General features: G+C 44.3%; 1 protein-coding gene across 4 annotated transcripts in view; it reads left to right on the top strand.

Moving 5' to 3' along the window:
* Positions 1-23,979, top strand: part of LYN (LYN proto-oncogene, Src family tyrosine kinase) — a 117,845-nt gene that overhangs the window by 90,410 nt on the left and 3,456 nt on the right. For all 4 annotated transcript variants that reach the window (XM_026516460.4, XM_057307829.1, XM_026516461.4 and 1 more), the window contains exons 11-12: positions 13,870-14,023; positions 16,750-16,881. In XM_026516460.4, coding sequence (XP_026372245.1) covers positions 13,870-14,023; positions 16,750-16,881 — 286 coding nt within the window. The remainder of the gene's footprint in view (positions 1-13,869; positions 14,024-16,749; positions 16,882-23,979) is intronic.

Raw genomic sequence — 23,979 nt, forward strand, 5'->3', positions numbered from 1 at the left:
GCCCTAGGACCTTCTCTTTCTCCACACTGACCTCCTAAGTGATCCCATTGAAAGTGTTGTGTCACTTTCCTGGAGCCGCCGTAACAAATTCCCACCATCTAGGTGGCCTAAAACATCAGGGATTTATTCTCTCACAGTTCTGGGCACCAGGAGTCCCAAATAAAGATGTCAGCTCGGCTGTGCTCCCTCCAAAGGTTCGGGGGGTCAGGGGGAACCCTTCCTTGCCTGTCCACCTCCTGGCTCCTGGTGCTCCCTGGCTTGTGGCAACAATGCTTCACTCTGACTCTTTCTTCACAGGCCTTGTCCTCTGCATCCATGTCTCAAATCCCCCTCTGCCATTCTCTTACAAGACACCGGTCATGGACACCGACCGGTCATTGGATTTAGGACCTGCCCTAAACCCAGGATGGGACTCCATGGTGAGATCCTTAACTAATTCAATCTACAAAGACTCCTATTTTCAAATAAGTCACATTCCGAGGGTCCAGGTGACCATGAATTGAGGGGGGACTCTATTTGACCCAGCACAGTTGTCTATATCTGAGTCTTCCAAAATGTCTCTCTCTCTCGCTCTGTCTGCTCCCCTGAGCTAAGTGCTGACTCAGCATCTCCTCATGGATGTGTATCAGGCACGTCAGACTCAGCACTGCCCGAACTGAGCGCCGGTCCTTCCCCCTCCAGAACCTGCCACCCCGAGCTTTCTCCCCTTCTGATGGCGGTCCCTCCATCCTTCCAGTCACTCGTCAGGCCCTGACCTTGAAGTCATTGTTGGCCCTCTTTCTCCTACATCCAGTCCTTCAGCAAATCAGGTGATTCTACCTTTCCAACAGATTCACGTTCCTAATTCCTCCGGCGTTGTCACTGACCCAAGTCCCATGCTCTCTCTCAAAACAAGTTACTGAGAAGCTGCCTAATGAGTCTTGTGCTTTGGCTCTTGCTTCCTCCAGAGCCCATGTGTAATGCCGCGGCCAGAGTGCTGCTCTCAAAACCAAATCAGATCAACATCCTCCTCTTCTCAGCCTCCAGTTGCTCTGTGCCTCACTCGGAAGACGAGCTGAAGGCCCCACGGTGGCCATCTGCCTGCCGTGGTAGTCTTGCCATAGACTAGCTTTCAGAAGTTCCATCTTTTCATAAATGGTTTGTTCTTTTATTTGTGTGGAAGTCTGTGTCACAGACTTTCCTGGACTTGCCTTATCATAAGACTCCCCTTGGGTCCTTGTTTAAAATCTACGGATTTCTGGGTCCTTCTCTTTGATATCAGTAATTAAAAAGCAGGGCCCAGGACAAGCTGCAGGTGTCCTGTGGGCTTGGATGCGTCTGGAAAGCACTTCACTTGAGAATTTGCTGAATTCAGCGAGTGATCGTTTTTCTAGGTCATACATCTTGAAAAGTACAGCTGACCCTTGGACAACGCAGGTGTTATGGGCACTGACACCCCCCCCCAAGCAGCTGAAAATCTGTATATAACTTTTGGTTCCCCCCAGACATAACTACTAGATTGAAGCCTTACTGATAACATAAGGTCAGTTAACACATATTTTCTATGTTATACATATCACATACTGTATTACAATAAAGTAAGCTAAAGAGAAAAAATGTTACTAAGCAAATCCTAAGGAGGGGGTGCCTGGTGGCTCAGTAAGGTAAGCGTCTGCCTTTGGCTCAGGTCATGATCCCAGGGTCCTGGGATCAAGTCCAGTGTCGGACCCCCTGCTGCGGGGGGCAGTCTGCTTCTCCCTCTCCCTCTGCCTCTGTGTGCTCTCTCTCAAATAAATAAATAAATAAGTCCTTTTTTAAAAAAGAGAAAAAGATCAGGCTCCTCCGCTATGAGCCTGCTTCTTCCTCTCCCACTCCCCCTGCTTGTGTTCCCTCTCTCACTGGCTGTCTCTATCTCTGTCGAATAAATAAATAAAATCTTTAAAAAAAGAGAGAGAGAGAAAGAAAATCATAAGAAGGATACACTTATAGTACTGTATTTATCCACAAAAATCCACATAGAATCCGGTGCAGTTTGAACCTGTGTTGTTCAGTAGTCAAGCATACTTGCTTCTTTTCCTATAGCTGGTGGGGAGGTCTCTCTCCTTTGAGGTCGTGAAGACCAGTAACTGTTTCCTCCAGTCAATAGGCACAGAGGAAGTCTACCCGGTGAACAAAATACTTGACGATGCTTTTTCCTCAGATTCAGCCCTTCCAGCTCCCCCTCCTGCTCCCATATCGTCAGGAAAGGAACAAGCGTGAGAGGCAACCTTAACGGGCTCCATTCTTAAACACATGTTATTTTGGAAACTTATTTCAAGAGGGTTGAAATATAAATAAAGATGATAGCAAATCTGTCTCAGGCATATTTGGAATTGATCAGATCTCATGGTAGGTTTCTTTAAATGGGTCACAGGAAAATAAGTCAGGGATTAATTTCAGAGCTAGAGCTCAGGCTTTGCCCGGGAGTTCTTTCCAGCCAATGAAACGCAAGTTCTTGGAAGTATTTTGTTGGAGTTGAAATGTAGCACCTGTGCTTGTATATTGTCTTCAGTTCTTAGCTGTCTGACCCAGGGTATGTCTGTCGGCCCCACTGGGAAGTAAACTCTACAAGGTAGGGCTTATGTTTAGTTGCCCGGCACCCAGAACAGGCCCAGGCTCCTAGCGGGCAGGCTGACTTGGTGCAGATAAATGGAAGATCGTCCTCAGGCTAATGGAAGACCCTGCCTCGGAACGACAGTGATCTTCAGTCTTTTAATGTACTCGAGTGTCCTCTGGGTGTGGTATCCAGTGAAGCCACAAGTGACTAGACGCTCAGTTACACCCCTAGCTGCTTTGTGTTAACTTGTGGCCTCTGCATGCATGATACGATCATATAAATGTGAGTACATACTTAGTGAATAATCCTGGAGGTCTTTCAAGGTTCCTATAACAAAAAACAAATGTTTATGCTCTGGGATATTCTGGGAAAATGTGATCCATATCAGATCTCCTTTTTTTTTTTTTTTAATATAGGGTTTTTTCCTTATTAGAAGTCAGTGCAGGAGCACGTGGATGGCTCAGCTGGTTAAGCATCTGTCTGCCTTCCACTCAGGTCATAATCTCAGGGCCTGGGATCAAGTTCCACATCGGGCTGTCTGCTCAGCAGGCAGTCTGCTTCTCCCTCTCCCTCAGTGATCTCTTTCGCTTTCTTTTTCTCTCAAATAAATAAATAAAATCTTTAAAAAAAAATCAGTGCACACTTATGATAGAATTATTGAAAAAAATGAAAAAATAGTATTCAGATGCTATTATTCTTTTTACAAGCTTTTTTGTGTGTTCTTATGCTATATTTCAGTTTTATTTTATTTGTTTACTGATTTTTTAAATATTGTATCGATAATGGGTTAAAAAATGAAAAGTCTATACTATAGCTTAGAAACTAAAAACCCTGACTGCTTGGTCCCAATTTTAGCAACTCTAATGCATCTTTTCAGGTACCAGCATAGATTATGGCCATTCCTCCCCAGCCCCCATGGAAATGCATGATACGTACTCATGCTGTAATTCTATAGCTTAATGTATCTGGGCTACTTTTTATATCAGTGTAGAAGGATCCCCCTCATTCTTTTAAAGCTGCTTATCTCTGCTCCTGTATAGATGTCCTGTAGTTTATTTAACCATTGCGTTATTGATGGACATTTATGTTATTTTCTGGGGGTTTTTTGTTTGTTTTTACTGTAAGAAACAGTATATGGGCTAGGCCGGTGATGGGTAGTAAGGAGGGCACGTATTGCATGGTGCACTGGGTGTTACACGCAAGTGATGAATCATGGAACTTTATATCAGAAACTAGGGATGTACTGTATGGTGACTAACATAATAAAATAAAAAAATATTATTAAAAAAAAAGAAACAGTATATGTGGAAGAGCCTTCTCTACATGTTTCTATACGTGTGCAAGTGTGTTTGAATGATAAATTGTAGGTTGTGAATCTACCAAAAGTGTGCATACATTTTAAATTTTGATAGTTATTCCTGAAAGTCTTTCAAAAGGAATGAGAATGCCTTTTGCTTCATCCCCTTGCCCAAAGCAGATATTGTTATCATTCTCTAATCCAGTCCAGTAAGTCAAATTTAGCATTCATTGCAATTTATGTTTATTTAATATAGATGAGGTCAAACACCTTTTTCTATATTTATTCTTTCAGTTTATTTTTCTGGGAGCTCTTTCTTTAAACTTTCACTCATTTTTTCAATCAACTCATCACCGTCTATTTTATTTCTGATTTCAATTAGGTTTGTACCCTATGTGCTGTTTTGTATGTATTGGACTGAATATTGTCATTTTTCACTTTATGAAAAATCCTTCACAAACATATACATATCTTTGCATACAATATTCAACTCCTATGATTATATCACAAGTTCCTTAACATTCCCTTATAGATTAACATAAGAAGACTCTCCAATTCTTCACTAATACATACAACAATACAAAACATTTCTGCGGACAAACCTTTACGTACTTTATTTCCTTACTTGAGAACCCCCGCCCTTCCTCTGCCTCCGGTAGCCAGATAACCAGATCAGAACAGGAATGTTTTAAGTCTCTTAACATTCCCATCTTGTTCTCACGGAGCAAAATTTGGCATTTGAACAGAGTGAATTGTTTCTCAGTTTGAGGTGTTTGGGGGGAATATCTGGGTTAGTTCACATGCCACTTCGGAGGTGATCCGTATTCAAGCTCAGAAATTAGGCATTGGTTTTTCTCTTTTCCTCCCTCAGCTGGAGCAGGAGTGAACCGTTTGCTTCGTTCTCCTTTCAGAGTGGTAAGCAGGAGCATGGCTCGTGAGCCACAGATCGAGGAGTAGTTCACTTAGATTGTCGTGATAGCAGCAACACTGACGTAGCAGAGGGGACAGTAAGCAAAGGCGGTTTCCAATCCCTGAGTGCCATTTACCCACTGTGCAGAAGTGCTGAGTCTCTTTCACGACAGGGATGGTGGGGGAATCTTTGGCAGGTCATCCCTTTACTTTCTCAGGCAGTTGGTAGAAGGGAGCGGGCTGGGCATGCAGGGTCCGGAAGTCGGCTTCTGCCAAGGTTGGTGGCAGCCTCTCAGCCAAAGGGAGCCGGCAGGCGGAGGGCTGCCAGCTGGCGTGCCCGGGGCTGCACTTGCATACGGTGCCGGCAGCTTCCCGCCACTTGTCCTTCGGCTCAAGATCAGCTCTGCTGTTTGTCATTTCGCCATTATGAGCCCAATCTGGATTTGGGCTCTTTCTTTCTGTGATTAAGATCAGTAGCAGTAGTAGTCACGGGAGCAATAATCTTGCATCGAGCCTTTTTCCATTCTCCTTGTCACTCTCATCTGGGCTTTACCAGGTTGCTAAGATTATCATCACCGTTTTGCAGAGTGGAAAGCTTGAGGCTTCAAGAAGAAACTCACCCCCGTTTTGTATAAACCCAAGCTGAGTCATTCTAAAGTTTCTGAACCCTCGTCACAACTGTCTGACTCTGTCCTGAGGCATCATCGGTAATCCCTCTCCTTCCTGCCAATCCCTAGCTATGATTCACATGATGGCCAGGTTCAGCTGAGGCTAGATTGAGGAGGTGCCGGAGGGGAAGAAGTGACGTGGGAGGACCTGTGGCTGCTTCCCGCTTTGGTCTGGTCCCGCCCAGGCGTGCATGGGTGCTCCCATCTGGTGTGCCGCCGTGAGCTGCCACACCTCGTCCTTCATCGGAAGCTGCATTGCACAGGTGGGTGGGTGATGAGTGCTCTGCTGGCCGCTCTCCCCACAGCAAAGAGTCTTCGCTGGGTGTTCATCCTGCTTTCCAGGACAATTTTATGTGTGTGTGTTTGGGGGGGGGGGTGCAAAATACATAGAACATAAGACTCACCATTGTAATTTTTAGGTGCGCAGTTCAATGGCAATAAGTACATTCATGTTGTTGTGTAGTCATCACCACCGCCCGTCTCCAGAACTTTTCTCATCTTGCAAAAATAAAACTCTATACCCACTAAACAACTCCCCATTCTCCCTCCCACTGGCCTTTGACAACCACCCTTCTCCTTTCTGTCTCTATGAATTTGACTGCTCGAAGTACATAATATGAGTGGGATCATACAGTATTTGCCCTTTTGTGACTAGCTTATTTCACTCAACGTAGTGTCCTCAATTTTCATCCATGCATGTGTCAAAATTTCATTTCTTTTTAAGGCTCAGTGATATTCCATTGTGGGTATAGATCACATTTTGTTTATCCATTCATTCATCAATGGACACTTAGGTTGCTTCCAACTTTTGGCTCTTGCGAAAAATACTACTATGAATAGGGATGTACAAATATCTGTTACATATTGTACAAACACCTTTTAATTTTGAGGGGGGGGGATATACCCAGAAATGGAATTGATGGATCACAGAGTAATTCCATGTTTGTTTGGTAATTTTTTTAAGAACACCCATTCTGTCTTCCGTATGGCTGCACCATTTTACATTCCCACCAGCAGAGCAGGAGGGTTGCAATTTCTCCACATCCTCACCAACACTTGTTATTTTCTGCTTTTTTGTTTGTTTGTTTTTTGCTTGTTTGTCTTTGTAATAGCCATCCTCGTGGGTGTGAAGTAGTTCAACAAGTTTTCATAAGAGAATATCTATGGAAATTAGTTGAAAAATGTGTTTTGCTAAAGAAGGTGAATCTCCTTCACGGAAATTTACTGATTTGACTATGATTTTCAGTGACATTATGAGTGTCTCCCTGAGACATCCTTGCATACTGTTGGATGGATTAAATGTTGACCAGTCACAGGAACCTCACCTGCCCTAAGTTTGCATATACCAGACTGCCCTCATCTTTGAGCTTTGAATGTAGTCTGACAGACTGAAAACTTTAACTTGGCCACTTTATACACTATCTTGTTTTTTTTATTTCTCTTTTCCCTCCTTTTACCTTCCTGTGAGCATTCCACTGTTTGTACCTCTTTGTAAAGGAGAAGCCAGTCTAGATGAAAGGTTAAGAGCACAGGTGATGGGACCAGCCAGACTTGCAGTCAAATCCAAGTTTATCCAGGAAAAAATTACCTTCTCCAAGACTCAGCTTCCACATCTTTACTGTGAATATTGCCTGTCTCATAGGCTTGTTTTAAGGATTATAAATGCCTGGCCAGGTGCCTGGGCAGAGTAAACAGCCAATGTAATCGTCACCATCACCACCATCATCAAAGTAATACATTTCACTACTCCTTAGTTTCACTTGAAAGAGAAGAATAAAGAAAAACAATAATAACCATGTAAAGCTAAAACAACATTTCTAAGAAATTTTCACGCCAAAACACATCAAGGAATGAGCTCTCTGTTCCATCTCTTCCTCTACCAAATTACAGATTGAAGAGTGTAGGACTCCAGTATGGAAAGATCAATGAATATTAATAGAAAAGTGTTTCTATAAAAACTATCAAGGGCTATAAAACAAATGTTGCCATATTTGGAGTACAGAGGGAATGTGTTCCTACTTAAGCTTTCTTTCTGAAAGCTCCCTGTCGTCTTTACATTCTATTTTTCTGTGGTCATTAAATGGTTGTTAGGTCAGTTAGGATTGTCCCTAGGGGCTCCCTGTTACAAAGGATCCTTCACATAGACTGTAGGTTTTACCCAATTGCTTTTCATTGGTTCCATGCCAACTTATTAATATTATCATTATCATTATTTCACAAGCTTCCTGGGACTTTTGAAAGTGATTGATTATTTGAATTCTATTTTTCCCAAGTGTAGGAAGGAAATACATATCTAAAGAATGAAGTTATCGAAGCCTACTAGGACAGGTAAAGCAATAAAACCAGATTTTTATTCTTTGCTGCCTTTTGGCACTTTTCTTGTTTAATTTCTCTCATTGCTTGTCTAGATGACAAATGTTTTCCAACCAGCCAATTCTAAGACAGGTTGTATTTTCAGTTCCAGATTCTCATTTAGCCTGGAATTTCCTGGGGCAGATTTTAGCTTTGCTTGAGAGATCACATTGAGTCCCTCAATTAGGTTCCTTTCATTCCTTTATTCCCTCCGTCATCTGACTCAAATGTGGGCTTCTTCTCATTAAAATAAAAAATAACTCACTAAGCAAGATAGCTTGTTATTTGCCAATTTCTCAGAAAAGTGATAGTAATTAGGATGAATACAGGAACACCAGAGCAAGACTTCCAGAGCAAGGCAGTCCACACAAACATTTTGTTATTTGTCCAAAGCATCACTCAGATTCTCTGGGGAAAGCAGCCCAGTGTGTGTGCCAAGCAAGCCATCCGTAGAGCACAGGCTTGGGAAGGGCTACTGAAGGCTCAGAGCCCGAGCATCTGAACAGGAGAGAGCCTGCTGGAAGCTGGGATGTACGTACTGTGTGGGATGCTAGGTTGACACGCTTCTGATTGGGCCTCTAAGAAAAACAGGAAAAGATGAGTGGCCTCTGTGGTCATTGCTAGCAAGGAAGGTCACTTGCGAGGAGGATTATTTGAGCTCTGCTTTGGTATGTAAAAACATAATTGAGATTTTTTTTTTCCCCTCTAGAGCTGTATTCCACATAAAATAAGCCCATTGGCCATTTACCCAGTGGCTGGAGCCCTTAGGTATTTCCTGCCCCAGGCAGAACTGTACTGAGGTCCCCAGTTGGTCACTGGCAACTCACTTCTCAGTGAATATATTTGATGATGGAAGCTGTGCGTCACTCAGAGAGTGGGAGCCGTGTTGCCTTCCTCAGAGCAGCCCAGGCAGGGGTGTGTGAAGAGGGTCTGCTGAGCTCCCCGCCATGTTTACTCCTCTTTTTGGGAAGAGCAACACAGACTTTTCACCTAAACGTTAATGTTGGAGGAGGAATTTAAATGAGTTAGCTCAGCTCAAATACTTCTGAAAACTTTGGTCTGATTTCTGACCTTGTACCCTGGGGAAAAAATGTATTTGCAAAGTATATAGAACTCTAGATTTTGTGCTCCGTCCCCACTTTGCGCATCGTAAGTGTGCACACGGGCATGTATGGGTGTATATGTGTTTGTGCGTAGTCGAAAATGATGAGGAGAGGGAGCAGAGGCTGTAGAGCTTTACAAAATGTTGTCGTTCTGAAAACTGGCCACGTGCTTGTATGTATTTGTGTGTATGTAAGATCACATCTGTAGATACGAGTATATCAGAAAACAGACACCCGCTGGCAACACTACCATGTGGAGTGTGCCCGTAGGGCCCTCTGAGATGCTGAGGAGGGTCTGAAATGCACCCCTGATCCCACTCCCCCACCGGCCAAGACAGCTGCGTCGCCTGCCCTGGAGGACATGGCACCTTCTAACTTGTTGTGGGCCATGGAGGGTACGTCTGTTGGGAAGGATGATACTTTCCGTCTCATGCCAGCAGCCGAAGAGGCAGGGCAGCGTATTTAGGATCAGGACATTTGATAATACCTTTTTTCTCTGGTGGCATGTGTGTTTTTAGCCCGTTCGTTTCCCCCATACAAACTCTGTATGAGCCATTTCTTTTCTTCTGATGTTGCATCTAAAAGGCCTCTCTGAAAAACTGCATTGTATGAGACTGAAACTCGGCTTCTTGAGCACCTGACAAGATCAGACTGCCCTTTACCTTGGGGAACAGCTTTTTTCATATGGCTCCTTTGCCTAGAACTTGCACCAGGTACTCGATGCCTGGAACTTCACCAGAGCGCATGTGGGTTACTGGCTCAGGGTCACTGTCTTAATTCCTCTCAGCCCCTCCAGGACGGCAGAACACAACACAAACACACACACACACACACACACACACACACACACACCCAAAAGGGAGAAATGTCATCATTATATATTTCCACTGAAGGGACAGAAAGAGGAACTAAGAAATGTACATTTGTCATATGCTCTGTGAGCTGAAGACCATGAGAAATGCAAAGCACACCTAAACGTAAGTCAGTTAGCTTTAACCCCGGAGTAGAAAAACATCACTAACATTGTCTTCTTACCTGATTGCCCTCACCTTAGGTAATGGGGACACTTTTTATTTCAACTTTCCAGAAGCTTCACACCCTGACTCTCTCATACAGAGTTAGGAATGAGTACAGGAACACGAGAGACATGCTTCATTCCCCTGTTAGCCTCAGCAGGGAGTTTACAAGAGTTGAGGTCTTCTCGCATCTGTACATCACCGGGCCTGGCGTTGTGAGGCCACTGTGGTCCAGGATGAAGAGAATCTTTTTATATGATTTAAAACATGAAGATCAAATCATTCCCAAGTCCTCCAAGTAATGGCCCAGCCCCAGTACCATGATATATAGAGAGAGAGACCACCGTCCCCTGTCTCCAAGCCGTGAAGCTGGAGGAGTCTCTCCCTGAGTGAGAGGAAACACAGAGGCTCAAGACACATATGTGGAGCTGTTAATGGACTAGGTCCAAGGTCAGCCAAGGCATTCCCAGCACCTCAAGCATCTGGCCCTGAACCTTAGCCTGCTCCCACGTGACACCTCCCTCCTGGCCCAGGCTCCTTACTGCACACCTTGTTCCTTCTGTGGCTTGAGCTGAGTTGTATGGGAGCTCCCCCTCCCATTATGAGGACAGCAATCCACTTGCGAGGTTGTAGGTAAGTGTTGAGACTAAGAGCTCCTTCCAATCTATGTAAAACTTTGGTTTTTTTTTTTTTTTAAATAAGATTTTATTTATTAATTTGAGAGAGAGAGAGAGCTCTCCGCCAAGCCAGGGAGCATGATGCAGGGCTCTATCCCAGGACTCCGGGATCATGACCTGAGCCGAAGGCAGACGCTTAACCAACCCAAGCCACCCAGGTGTCCCCTTATGTAGAACTTTGATTCATAAAATAGCTTAAGTTTAAAAGCATATGACCTAGTGTGCTGCTTCTGAAACTTTACTGTGTGTGCACAGCACCCGGAAATCTTGTTAAAATTCGGATTCTGAATGAATAAATCTGGGTCCGAGTCCAAAATGCCGCACTTTGCCAAGCTCCCCCATGGTGTTAAGGCTGCTCCTGGCCCGAGGGCCACACTTTGTGTCACGAGGGCCTAGAGTGGTTCTCCACCGGGACTGCCCATTGGAATTACCTGGGGAGGCCCCACTCCCATAGATTCAGGTGTAATTGGTTGAGGGTGAAGCCTAGGTGGTGGTGGTATTCAAAGATCCCCAGGGACACAGCCAAAGTTGAGAAATACAAGCATAGGGTTAAGACTTAAGTGCTAAATGCACAGAAGGGAAATTCAATTGACTTCCAAACATTGCACTAACGTGTGGTGTGGCTCGGAAAGAAATTTCCTTTCAGCCTCATGAGAGTTCTAAGGGGAATGGCAGTTCAGCTTTTTTTTTTTTTTAATAACATTTAGATCATTAAAATCCGCCAGCAAGAATAAGAGAGACATGGATGGTCGGTGCCGTGTCCTAGAGGCTCTGTCCGTGCCATCAGCACACATCTGTGTGGGTCAGTCTGCGTACCAGGGGCCCTGCGGAGCTTCTCAGGGCCACACGGCCAAGGGCAAGTGCAGACCCAGCTTGAGATGGCTGCCCACTTCGGCCCTTGGGGGATCCTGCTCCAGTTTGTACATAGCTATTGGAATGTGACCTAAGGGCCCCAGGACAGGAATGTGCACGCCCTACACCTGCCCTGAGGGATTTACATTCCTGCGGCGATCTTAGGTAAACAGAGGAAGAGCAGGGGGCCCTGGGACCACGCACATTAGCAGAGGAGAGTCGGGTATGACTCCTTAGAGGAAGTGACATCTCCACTGAGGCCTTCGGAATGACTTGGCTGGGCCCAGGGACCAAGAGTGTATGTCCTAAGCAGAGGCAGCTCTGGAACCAGGATACAGGACAGGAGCTGGTCACAGGGGAGGAAGCAAGGGGGCTGAGCAGGGGCCGGGTCACACGGGCCCTCCGCAGCAGTGGTAAGGAGTTCAGACACTGGGGCACCTGGGTGGCTCAGTCGCTTAAGCGTCTGTCTTCGGCTCAGGTCATGATTTCGTCAGGGTCCTGGGATCGAGTCCTGCATCTGACTCCCTGCTCAGCAGGGAGTCTGCTTCTCCCTCTGCGTGCTGCTCCCCCTGCTTGTGTTCACTCTCTCTCTCTCTTTCTGACAAATAAATAAATAAAATCTATTAAAAAAAAAAAAAGAGTTCAGACCTTGTCTTGAAGCTAGTTTGAAGCAGGTAGTGACCTGGTTGGACTTGCACCGAGGATTTAAGCATTCCTGTGGAGGGATATGGTGGCCCAGACCGTCACAAAGCAAGGGCAGGCCAGGCTGGCCAGGCAGGAACCTGACTCCAACGGCACCTGGTCGGGGTCATGCAGCCTGGTCTTCTGCACTTGACCAGCACTGCTCCAGGGCCACGCGTGCTACTCTTGCTTGGAAAAACTGTGTGCTATTAATTTGTCATTTCTACAAAAGCAAAAGATCAGACCTCTGTTGTTCTTCTGATGTATGATTTTCTCTGTTCAAAACAATATTCCTTGGTGTCAGTCAGATGCGAACTGCTGGGCTGATGGGACATTGAGACCTGCCCAAGTGTGTGCTGATTATTATACGCCAGCCAGACTTTGTGGCCACCAAAATCTCATCTGCCCAATTCCTGCAACAGTAGCTGGCAACAGAGTATTCTGGTACTATTGAAAACCCAGCGCATTTCCTAAAGAACTTTCTGAGAAGAGGCTTGGTGACAAGGTTGAAGGTTCCAATAGATGCACGTGAAAACAGACAAGGTGCAAGGTGTGGCTTCTGCCTGGAGGTGTTTACTGTCAGGCAGGCATAACAACAGGTGCACGAAACAGCATAAAAATAAAGGCAGAGCTATGATCAGTAGGGGCAGATGGTTTTTGTACAAATTGACCATTGAGGGTGGGTAGAGAGTGAAGAGCCATCATCCAAGAGGAGTTCAGGGAGGGCCATCTGGGCAGAAGGTAAACCTAGGGATTGGCTGGGAGAGGGAGGAAAGACGGTCCAGGGGAGGGTCCAGGAGAAGCAAAGCCAGTAGTAAGCTAAGCTCCAGGCGAAATGGCCCGACCTCACTGAAAGGGGCTTTGAACTGAGGGCACAAGTGGGGAAAGCCAGGTCCTCAGAGCAGGCTTCGAGATAGAATCCAGAAGAATACATTCATTCCTATGTGACAGAATCCTAATTAGAGCTGTCCTCCTCACTGCTCACCAGATCCTGCTCCGTACGTAGTTCACTCCTTCCTTCCTTTTGTCCATCCTTGATTCTTCCCTTCCTTCCTTCCTTCTAGATCCTTATCTTTATAATTTGGTAATGTGTTCCCTAAACATCTCATTTTGATTTCCTTAAAACCCCAGTTTTCTAGCAGGCAATGAAGTAGTAGTTTCACCTCCCCTACTTCATGGTTTTGTTTAAATCTTGGACTCTCTCCTTCTGTCATGCTTTATGGTTGGGGTCAATCTCTCCATTCCTCCTGGAACACTGAGCGGGGAGAACTTGGAGAACCGGTTCTGTGGCCTGTTGATTAACTGGACTGCAAGGATGCTGCTGACCAAGGACGTCCTGTTCCTGATACCCCAGTCATTTATTCGTATTAGCATGTCACTTTCTCCAGCTCCGTTTGCTCATTTGAACCACTGGGATCATGATATCTGTGTCTCTACGTGCAAGAATTTAGCAGGATCTTAAAAAGATTCCCCACACATTAGAAAATGTCAAGACATGCAACTATGTTAAAAATCCCGTTGAGACGTGATCCCTATCATTGGAGATTTGGGGTGGGGACAGTTATTTTAGAAAGGACTCAAAATAGTCATTGTAATTTACTCATTGTGTTGAAAACTTGAATGATCAGAATAACTTACATGAAGGGATTTCAGGAACTTGTAAGTCTTCTGGTTATCCTCGATGGTCCTCTGTGAGAGCCTACCCTAAATTGAAAATGAGAGCCTCTTTCTGGTTTCAGATTGCGGAGGGAATGGCGTACATTGAGAGGAAGAACTACATTCACCGAGACCTACGAGCAGCAAACGTTCTGGTCTCTGAGTCACTCATGTGCAAAATTGCAGATTTTGGCCTTGCTCGAGTAATCGAAGATAATGAGTACACAGCAAGGGAAGGTATGTTGTCCCCACCATCTTTACGATCTTTACATGTTTTGTTATTTAGGGGTTTTTGGGTCTGTTTTTTTTGTTGTTGTTGTTGTTGTTTTGGTTTGTTTTTTTTTTTTTACAAAGCAATTATAATAGTCATCCTTAAAAAAAAAGAACCCATTTGGTAAAATGTTCACAATGTACCATAGTTGCTGTTTGTGGGTTTGTTCTAATATTTTGTTTTTAAAAATTATTCTCTTGATTAACTCCACATACTGTTTATAAAGTTTACAGATGTTGTCATTTGATTTTCAATTAAGCAAAGGAAAACAAAAAGACTTGGCAAGTTCAAAATTCTTTGTTTATATTGTATGTTCAAGCTTTTTACCCAAACAATGAAGTACACTGTTCCTAACTATAGAGAAGACATTTGCAACAATAATTCTGTATCCTGTATTCTGGCCTTTTCATTGCAAATTAAAACTTGGAAATTCTCACACACAGAGAAGTAAATGTAATGCACTCCTTTGTAACCACGTTCCATGTTCTACACATATTAAAACACACAGAGAGAGCGCCTGGGTGGCTCAGTCGGTTGAGCATCTGCCTTTGGCTCAGGGCATGATCCCAGGGTCCTGGGATCGAGTCCTGCATCAGGCTCCTTGCTCAGTGGGGAGCTGCTTCTCCCCCTGTTCATGCTCTCTCTCTCTCTGACAAATAAGTGAATAAAATCTTTAAAAAGAAATGAAGTGAGGGAGGGAGGGCGGGAGGGAGGAAGGAAAGAAGGAAGATAGATTGGTTTTGATTGGTTTAGTGTCTCTTGTGCCCATGATGTTTCAGGCAGTTCTCCTCCTGCCTCAAGATTGTGTTCTCTTAGGTGGGTGACAACTTATCCTCCACAAAAAGGCAGGTGAAGGAAAACAGTCTGAGGAAAGGGAGTGAAAAATAATAACTAAAATGTAGTGAGGAGTTGCAGTATGGCAGGCACTATTCTAAGTGCTTTTCTTTTCTTTTTCTTTTTTTAAAGATTTATTTATTTATTTTAGAGAGAGGGAGAGAGCACAAGGCAGGGAAGGGCAGAGGGAGAGGGAGAGGGAGACTCTCAAGCAGACTCCCCAGTAGGCGTGGAGCCTGACATGGGGCTCGATCCCAGGACCCTGAGATCATGACTGAGCTGAAATCAAGAGCCAGGTGTTTAACTGACTGAGCCATCTAGGTGCCGCTCTAAGTGCTTTTCATACGTTATCTCATTTATGTTTACAATAACCCTATGTAATAAGCCATATCGTTGTTGTTATTATCATCATTCCCACCTTATAGGTGAGGCCACAGAGAGGTTCAGCACCTTCTAAGGTCCCATAGTAAGTGGGAGAGCCAAGAACCAAACCCAGGAGATGTAGCCTCAAAGTTCACCCGCTAGAACGTATTCCACTGGCTCTGTGGAATTGGACAAGACTGGTGCCTCACAAAAATAACTCTTCTTGTGTGAGACAGGTGGCTTGGTGCAGAGAGCATGGGTTCTAGGATTAAATAGTAGCCATTTTTTCAGGGCCACAATAATATTTACCTTTTGTTGGTATTTACCCTCTGCCACGCATGCAGATCACCCCAGTTAACTCTGGCACCAACCTTAGGGAGGTTCTGTCTCCTCATTTTATAGATGAAGGTGCTGAGAAAGCCCAGAGACAGTAAGTGGCTTGCCAGGGTCACACCAAGTTGGAAACAGCAGAACCAGGATTCAGACCAAGATGCACTGTGTGGGACTGACACCCCCTGCCCGCCCCGGTCAGGACCCCTCCTGGAGCCACCTGCCCCACCCCCCACCCTTCCCCCTGCCGCTGCCCAGCCATGTAGGGTCAATTCCCAGAACGTGCAACAGTGAGTGCCCTGCACACCCTACCTAGCTGTTCTGTGAGGCTTTCTGCTATCTTTATGATCTTGTTCAGGTTTCCAGTCTGGGTCTGACCCCACAAGAAATTCTAAAGCAAAGACCTAAGAAAAGCAAACAGGTTTAAAATCTTTTAAAATGGTGGGTGGGAACCCCTAGACTTTCCAGGATATAGGGATCACATTCTGTGCCTGAGTCCCTACTTTCCTCGAGGTGTCCCTGCAAGTTACCCCCGAGCCAGGTTTGTCCCTTAGCCTCTCCAGCTCCCCGTGAGAATCCCAGTGGCATTACTGTCTCTCTCTGGGCAGATCACGGTGCTACCCAGTTCCTAGAACTAGTAATGTTTGGGCTGAGCAAATGAAAGCAGGAGACCTTAACATTTGGAGTAGTATTTAAAATCCCAGTTGATATGGGCTTACAGAGATTTGTCCACAAGAATGTGAGCATCAGGAGCTATTTATATCCCATATAAACACAGTTTGGGTTCGTTGGAGAACATTTGAACTGAAGATGTATGCTTTAGAGGCTGCTGTTGGGGGACAAATACACAAGCTAAGAACAAACACATTTACATTCTGTGTCATGTTCTTTTGTTTAAAGCGGGCTCGTTATGATGTCTCTGGGAGGATACACAGGAAACCTTGCTTCTCACAAGAGGAATGCCCGAAAGGGAAACAGGGGAGGGAGGCAGCTATTTTCAGTATAACATTTTTGTACCATCTCTGTTGTGTACTATGTGCATGCATTACCTATTCAAAAGAAATAGTTAAAATTTTCCCCAAAAGAAGGAACGTATGAAGGCGACGTGCCCATGACTTTTTTGTTTCAGCTCAGAGGCCCAAGTAAGACATGTCTTCTCCCTTAGGTGCCAAATTCCCCATTAAGTGGACAGCTCCGGAAGCAATCAACTTCGGATGCTTCACGATTAAGTCTGATGTGTGGTCCTTTGGAATTCTCCTGTATGAGATCGTCACCTATGGGAAAATTCCCTACCCAGGTACCGTTTCCTTACCTATTTCCATTCAAGGGGTCTGTATGAGAAAAAAAGCCAAATGGTAGGAGGCATAAAAACATAAACCCATATCCAAAAGCTAAGAATAAGCCCTTTGTTCTAGATGATGATTTGGGGTGGAAAGTGTTCTAAAAATGCTTAGACACTTCTCTGCCTTCTTATTTGATTGCGTGCATCTTCTTTTCTCCCCCCCCGCCCCCCAGCAACGAATTCCACCTCTTAGTGCCTAGAAGGTACTGGCACCATCACGGGTGTTGCAGATATGAGGACGGAGTAGAAGGTTAGACACAGGTGCTCCTCCGAAGCAGTGCACCTGATGGAGGAGGGAAGAGACACAGGAATGAGGATTCGCGGTGCTTTTGCGTTAGTTTTGAAACAGATTTGTATCAAGTACTTCGGAACCTCTGCCTCTTTGGGAAATAACCACCTCTGTTTATCAGTGAAAGATCTTTCTGATCTGTAACTTACTGAATGTGAGGACATCCATTCGGTGTGTCTAGATTCCTAACACCGAAAGCCCTTGGAGCCAGATCGCACCAGCCTTCCCTTTAACTGAGATCGCAGCCTGAATGTGCAAGAAGGATTTCTCCCAAAGCCTTCACGTTAATGTTAGGCTTTTTACAAAATCGATGGATATGATGAATTTAAAATTAAATCTTTAATGTTTAAATCATTCCCTCATTGGAAAACCATCTGAGGGTGCCGGGCACCCCCGAGGGGCCCCGACACAGCAGTCACAGCTCCTGCGTTTGCGAGCTGATATTCTAGCAGGAAGAGACTGATAACAGGCGACAGACAGACTGTCAGGTGGCGCAGCGCCCTGTGGAGTGGGTTAAAGATTAGCAAGGAGGAGGAGGAGGAAGGTTGCTGGTTTTATACTGTGATCCTGGTAGCAGCAGGTTTGAGGAGGAAGCCCCAGGGCTGTCTGGGGGGCTGAGCGTCCCATAGAGGAAGCAGGCACTGTATGGGATCCCGAAGCCCCGTGGTTTGGGTCTCCATGAGAATTTGCTGGATGAATGAATGACGTGTTTAAGCCATTTAACATCTAGATAAACACCATACTATGGATGAGAAAAACTTGTGGACAGAGCCGCAGTGTGGCCTTCATGCTCCTCATCACCCTCTGCTGTTTGGAGGGGCTATAGGGAAGTCAGGGACCAGGGGCAGGGAGCCTTAAGGTGGTGCCTACGCAGCGGGCTGACTGTCCCACGAAATCCCGCTTGTCCTAACATTTCGTAATCTGACTGCCACTCTGCTGCAGATGCTGAAGTGAATGAAAACATCACTGGAAAAAAGGGGAAATAGAGAAAAAGGAATATTTTCTTGATCAATCCTGGTATCTGACATTATGTATCTATATCTATAATCTATCTCTATATCTGTAAAATAGGGAAAATATTTCTTGATCAATCCTGATATCTGGTATTATGCATCCATGTCTATGATCTGTATCTATCTACAAAGAAAGGTTGTCTATTCAGATTATATATATGATCTGATATCTGATCAAATGAACATTTAACGTCATCAAACGATCTGTGATATGTCTGGCGTGCTCCAGAAAGACGTGCAGACGATGCCCGTGAGGTTCAGAGAAGGGACTCTTGCCCAGAACTGAATCACTCGCCCCTGGCAGAGCTCCTTCTGAACCCCAGGCCCGTGCGCCTCCCAAAACCCTTGTTCTCATCCACTATGCTCAATGTCCAGGATTTAAAAATGTTTAGGATAAAACAATCGTTTAAAAAAAAAAAGCAGTAGAAAAATGGTAAAAAAAAATAAAATAAAATAAAGTATAAAATAAAATAAGAATACAGTAGGACCAACCAGGAAGCACTGACCGGTCTACTCCCCAGGTAGCTTGTCCGCTGTAAGGACGGCAGATGCAAGAGATACCATCAGGAGTTCTGGATTGATGATGTATTCCGGTCATGAGAGTTGTACATGAGGAGAGCCTCTAGCATTAGGAGATGCGAACAGAACTGAACAATCCTATTTACATAAATATCGGAGGACTTGATTCACAGGTAGCACAGAAATCGGTGCACATCGCCAACAGGGGCCATGTCCATCACTGTTATAAAACAGCTTGTGGGAGAGACCCCATGGATAATTGAGTTATCCGGGCATATTTTCTTTACCCAGAAGAGTGCTGGATATGTTAAGTTTGGGTCTTTTTTAAGTGGTTTAGAAACCATATGCCTAGCTTTGCAAAATAATGGGAATAAGACAAAGGAGGGGACAAAACAAAGAGGAAATAAGGAAGTCAAATATAAAGTGAACTTGTATTTTTTAAAAGAAATGAAAGACTAAAAGATGAAATATACCAAAATGTTACTACTGTCCTTGGGCAATAAAATGATAGATTATAATTTTCTTTGTGATAAGCTTCTGAAGTTTCCAATTTTTATTTTTTCTCATTTTTTAAAAATCACGTCTTTATTAAATATTTCAGTGCTTGTTTATGTAATATACATGCATCAAAAAATCAGGTAGTACGAAAAGACTTCTAATGAACAATTGCCCCCCTGGCTTCATGCTCCTCAAAGGCATTTACTTTCAGGAATTTTAGCTATTTATTCTAATATTTGTTGCTCAGAATTCAAAATATTATACTATTATCTCTTAAGTAAAAAATTTTCCCCATTTTACTTATCATTAAGGTAAGTTAGATCCCATGGTTCTAACTCAAAAGATACAAAAAGTATATGGTAGACATCACGTGGCTTTCTTTCATTCCTCATCTCCAGCCACCCCACCTTCCCCTTGCCCCCACTGGAACCATTATTAATCAATTTCTGGTGAATTGAACAGAGACTTTCTAGAAATATCCATGGAGATACCATTAGAGGTGTACCAAATACACATATTGTTGGCTGGGTGCCAAAACTGATATCACCAACAGAGAGCAAACTTCTGGGAATAAGAGAGTAAAATACACAGTTTTGTCAGTAAAAGTTACCTATCAAAATTCTAGTAGTCAAATACTAAATATGGGGCAGTAGAGGGTAGGAGTGTCATTTCCCACTTTGCAGTCCTTTGTGTTGAAATAGATTCGTTGAACAGGCACATCTAATATCACGAACTTCTGTGCACACCAAATGTAATTCAGGAAAAGTCTTTTTCTTAACACGTTTTTTAGAAAGAGGCCTTGCACCTGTCAATCATAATTTGGGCAAATGCCCCAAATCCTTTGTCTTCAACTACTGTTAGTCAAAAATTTCAACAGTCAAAACTGTTGAGTTTTAAAATGTTTAGCCCCCCACCCCCCACCCCTGCAAGCTCAAAGCAATGAGGAATCCTTTCCTTCAAGCCTTCTCTTGTTCTCACTGATGAGTGAGCACTGGATGAGTAGAGACAGTTTATCATGGTTGCTGCTGTACATGACTTTGGAGTTGGTCCTCATGAAAATTTGAGGCATCAGAGTTGGTATTCTGCTTCTAATTCATACTAGGACTTTTCCCAAATAGGACTTCTTCTTGAGAGACTCATGACCTACATAAAATTAAATCAATAAGGAAGTACCATTATCAAATTTGCTTATGTTATGAGTGCTATATGCCAGCCCTTTCACCTAGAATTTTAAACAAATTCCTCCCCTGGATCTGGCTTCTTGTGTGGCTGGGCCAAAGCAGATCGCTTCTGAATCCTGTCCTGTGTCTTGGATCCCATTTCTTCTATGGAAGAACTCAGCATCTCTCTCTATCCCTGAAATTTCGCTGGTCGTTGTTACGTTAGGCTGGGCACTTGTTTTGTCCCTTCTGTTGGAAACTTGTAGCCATGAATTCTGGGAAGTCTTCACTATAGCCTCCTTGGAAATGTTCTCCTCTCCACTTTCTGTTCTCTTTCTGAGTCACATGCTGGAAGGTGGGAGACTCTCTGAGTCTCCTGTCTGCTCTTCTGTTTCTGTCACTCTGTCCTTGAGCACTGCTCATCCCCTCACCCTTCCATTGATGAGATATGTCTTATGAGAATGAGGGTCTGTGGGTGGTCCAGGCATCCTTGTTAGCGCCCTCCTGGGTCAGCATCTTCAGGTCTGTTCTCTGGGACCCTCAAGTTTCCTCAGAAGAGAATCTTCCAGGTCCTGCCTGTGGGGGACCAGCCTGGCCATCAGCATTCTGGGGGTGCCCTGGGGAGAGGGCATTGGTGTCTTTCGTTGTTGTCATTGTATTTTTTTTTATTGTGGTAAAATATACACAGAATAAACTTTACCATGTTAACCGCATTCAAGTGTACGATTCAGTAGCAGTAAGTATATTCACATTGGTGTGCAACCATCCCCACCCTTCGTTTCCACAATTTTTTCATCATCCCAAGCTTAAACTATAACCATTAATCAATAACTCCCTGTTGCCCTACCCTCCAGCCCCTGATAATCTCTATTTTACTTTCTGTCTGTGTGAATTTGACAACTCTAGGTAGCTCCTGTAAGTGGAATCATATAGTATTTGTCCCTTTGTGTCTGGTTTTTGTCTCTGAAGGCTGTGTTGTGTCCTCAAGGTTCGTTCAGGTTGTGGCGTGTGTCAGAAGGGCCTCATTTTTCCATCTTGAGCCTTTCTCCTCACTCCTGATCTTTCATCCCACACTTGACCCCACCCCCACTGGCATTCCTGAGCGTGGGGCTTGTCTCCTGCGGTTTCCTCAGCGTTCACCTGGGGCACCTGCCAGGCGGGTTCCAGGTATAGTCTGTCTGCAACAACCAACCTCTCCCTTCATGTGTGCGGTGACTCCATGGGGACCCTTTCCAGGGCATGGCGGGGTGAAACATCCTGCCTGTTGCTGGTTTCTCTCTCTTGTCGGCACTTCGGTTTCACGTCCCTCCTCTTGGCTCAGCCCACTTCTGCCTCTGCGTGACAGAGGTTTCATCAAAGATGGAGTTTAAGTTTCTGTTTCTTGTTCTCTTTTTGTTTTAGGATGAATTAAAGGGGGCAAAGGAGGTGGGGCCAAAGACCCTTACCTCACTAGCTTAAAAGCAAACCATAATAATGTTCATATATGAATTTTCTAAAGAAAATAGAGGGGATCTTTGTGGTTGGGGGTTTGTTTTGCTTTGCTCTTACAGAGATAAAGGAGGCTTGAAAATGACAAAATTTTCTGAAGCGTCCTGTCTTTCCTGGCTGGTTCTTCCCAGACATGTCCAGCATCTTAATAGCATGTGTAAATTGGAATCAGGGAACTCATCTGCTATAAATGCTCACTTTGATCACAGGCAGTGCTCAAAACAACAACGAAAACAATCGACTTTTTGGAAGTATTACCGGGTGGAAGACTGTGGTCTCATGGCAGCCGCTACTTCCTTGCTCACACACACAAGAGGGCCCCTTGTCTGTTCTCTGCTGGACTGCATTTTTCTCCTTCCTGTCTTCCTTCACCAAGTTCTAGTCTCTGCTAATTCCTACCCACTCCAGATTTCACTTCCTGCTCCCCACCCACCTCCCTCTCCTGAGGGGGATCCTCCCCCATTGGGCTGTGAGCCGTTTGTGGACAAGACTCGGTCTTAAACAGTCTTTGTATCTCTCAGAGCTTAGTGTTAGCTCATGTCCCATAGTAAGCACACAAATGCTTGTGGAGAGAATGGAGGATGGAATATGAAACTGCTTGCTTTTATGATCACCGGCCAGTGGGCGTTTGCTTTCTTTAACCTAGCAACAGAGCAATGACCAAAGATCAGGTTTAATCTTAGGGTCTGGTTGAGATCTCCCTCCCCCTCTCTTTCTTTCTTCCACATGACTTGTCACTTAATAGCCTTATTTTGCTTGTTGATTTACTCGTGCATTCAGATTTCTTTCTTTCTAGTCCTCTTACCAAGTCAGATTCCCCCAGGCAGGATGGAGCACACCTGGCCTTTATCTGCATCATGGAGAGTCCTGCAGAGTTAGGAAAACATATGAGAACTAGGAAGGAAAAATCTGCAGTGGGACAAAGTGGGGGGGGGGTGGCTAGAAAGTCTTCTCTTCTGTGGGCATGTTCTAACCTTTCATTCAGCTGGGGGTTCTCAACGCAGAAAGTGAAAGAGATATTCCTGAGAGGTTGGCCATCCAGCGTTTCTATCATTCCGAATGTTAGTCCTCCTCCCAGGGTCCCAGAGCTTCACCCAAGGCCCATGTAGAAGCAAATACAGGGATTTCATCTGAAATTTATCCAAGTGAGCAGGGTTAGTGATGAGCCAGAGCAATGCTGAAACCACATACTTTCTGGAGACTGGAACCCCAAATGAAGAAAGGGCTGGAAATTGGTCTCTTGGCTCCAAGAGAATGAATTGAAGTCTTTCTGTTAGAACATTCCAATTACACAAATATTTGAAGATTGTGTTTCAGAAGACTTGAGCAAAATTAATTCACTGTGTAAAGAACTTTCAAGAGATCTTAGCGTCCATAAAGTTTGCTTGGAACTTTCCATTTCAAAAAACAAGGACTCTTCCAAGACAGAAGTAATCATGTCTTCTTTCAAGGGTTTAAATCCAGGCAGGGCCTTCAGTCACTGTGTTTTTAGAAAAAGAAAGGTTAGTTAAGGGCAGAGGAGTTCGAAGATCATGACCCATGGTAAGACATAAACAGAAACCCCACTCCACAAATAGAACCAAAGTTTCACAAAATCCACACTAACTTTTACTATGTATGGTGCGTTCTGATCTTTGCTGTGTCATTCTGTTGTGATTTATTTTAAAAAATACTGGTAGCTCCCTAAAAAAAAAAAAAAAAAAAAAAAATCAATTTGTCAATCTCAAATGGGTAGCAACCCAGAATTTGAGAAACACCGATTAGAAGATAAGTTCAAAAAAAGGCTCTGTTTCAAATCTAGTAAAAGACATTTGACTTCTAGTGTCTTTTAGAATCTTCCCAGTGTCCACCAATGGTAAAAATCTATGGTTGTGGAGAGGAAATTGGATGTGATAAATGGAATTCCTCATGTGCCAGGCATCTGACATATTCTGCCTGAAAATACACTGCATGAAATACCTTTTCCCTACAGAACGCGGCATCCACAAAACAGGCAAAACATGCAGACGGGGACAGGCCCTGATAAACCGCTAAGTGAGCGCCCCCCTCTATCCCATTTTATTTTTTTTTTAAAGATTTTATTTAT

The sequence above is a fragment of the Ursus arctos genome, unplaced genomic scaffold, assembly GCF_023065955.2.
Source record: "Ursus arctos isolate Adak ecotype North America unplaced genomic scaffold, UrsArc2.0 scaffold_6, whole genome shotgun sequence".
NCBI classification, from domain to species: Eukaryota; Metazoa; Chordata; class Mammalia; order Carnivora; family Ursidae; genus Ursus; species Ursus arctos.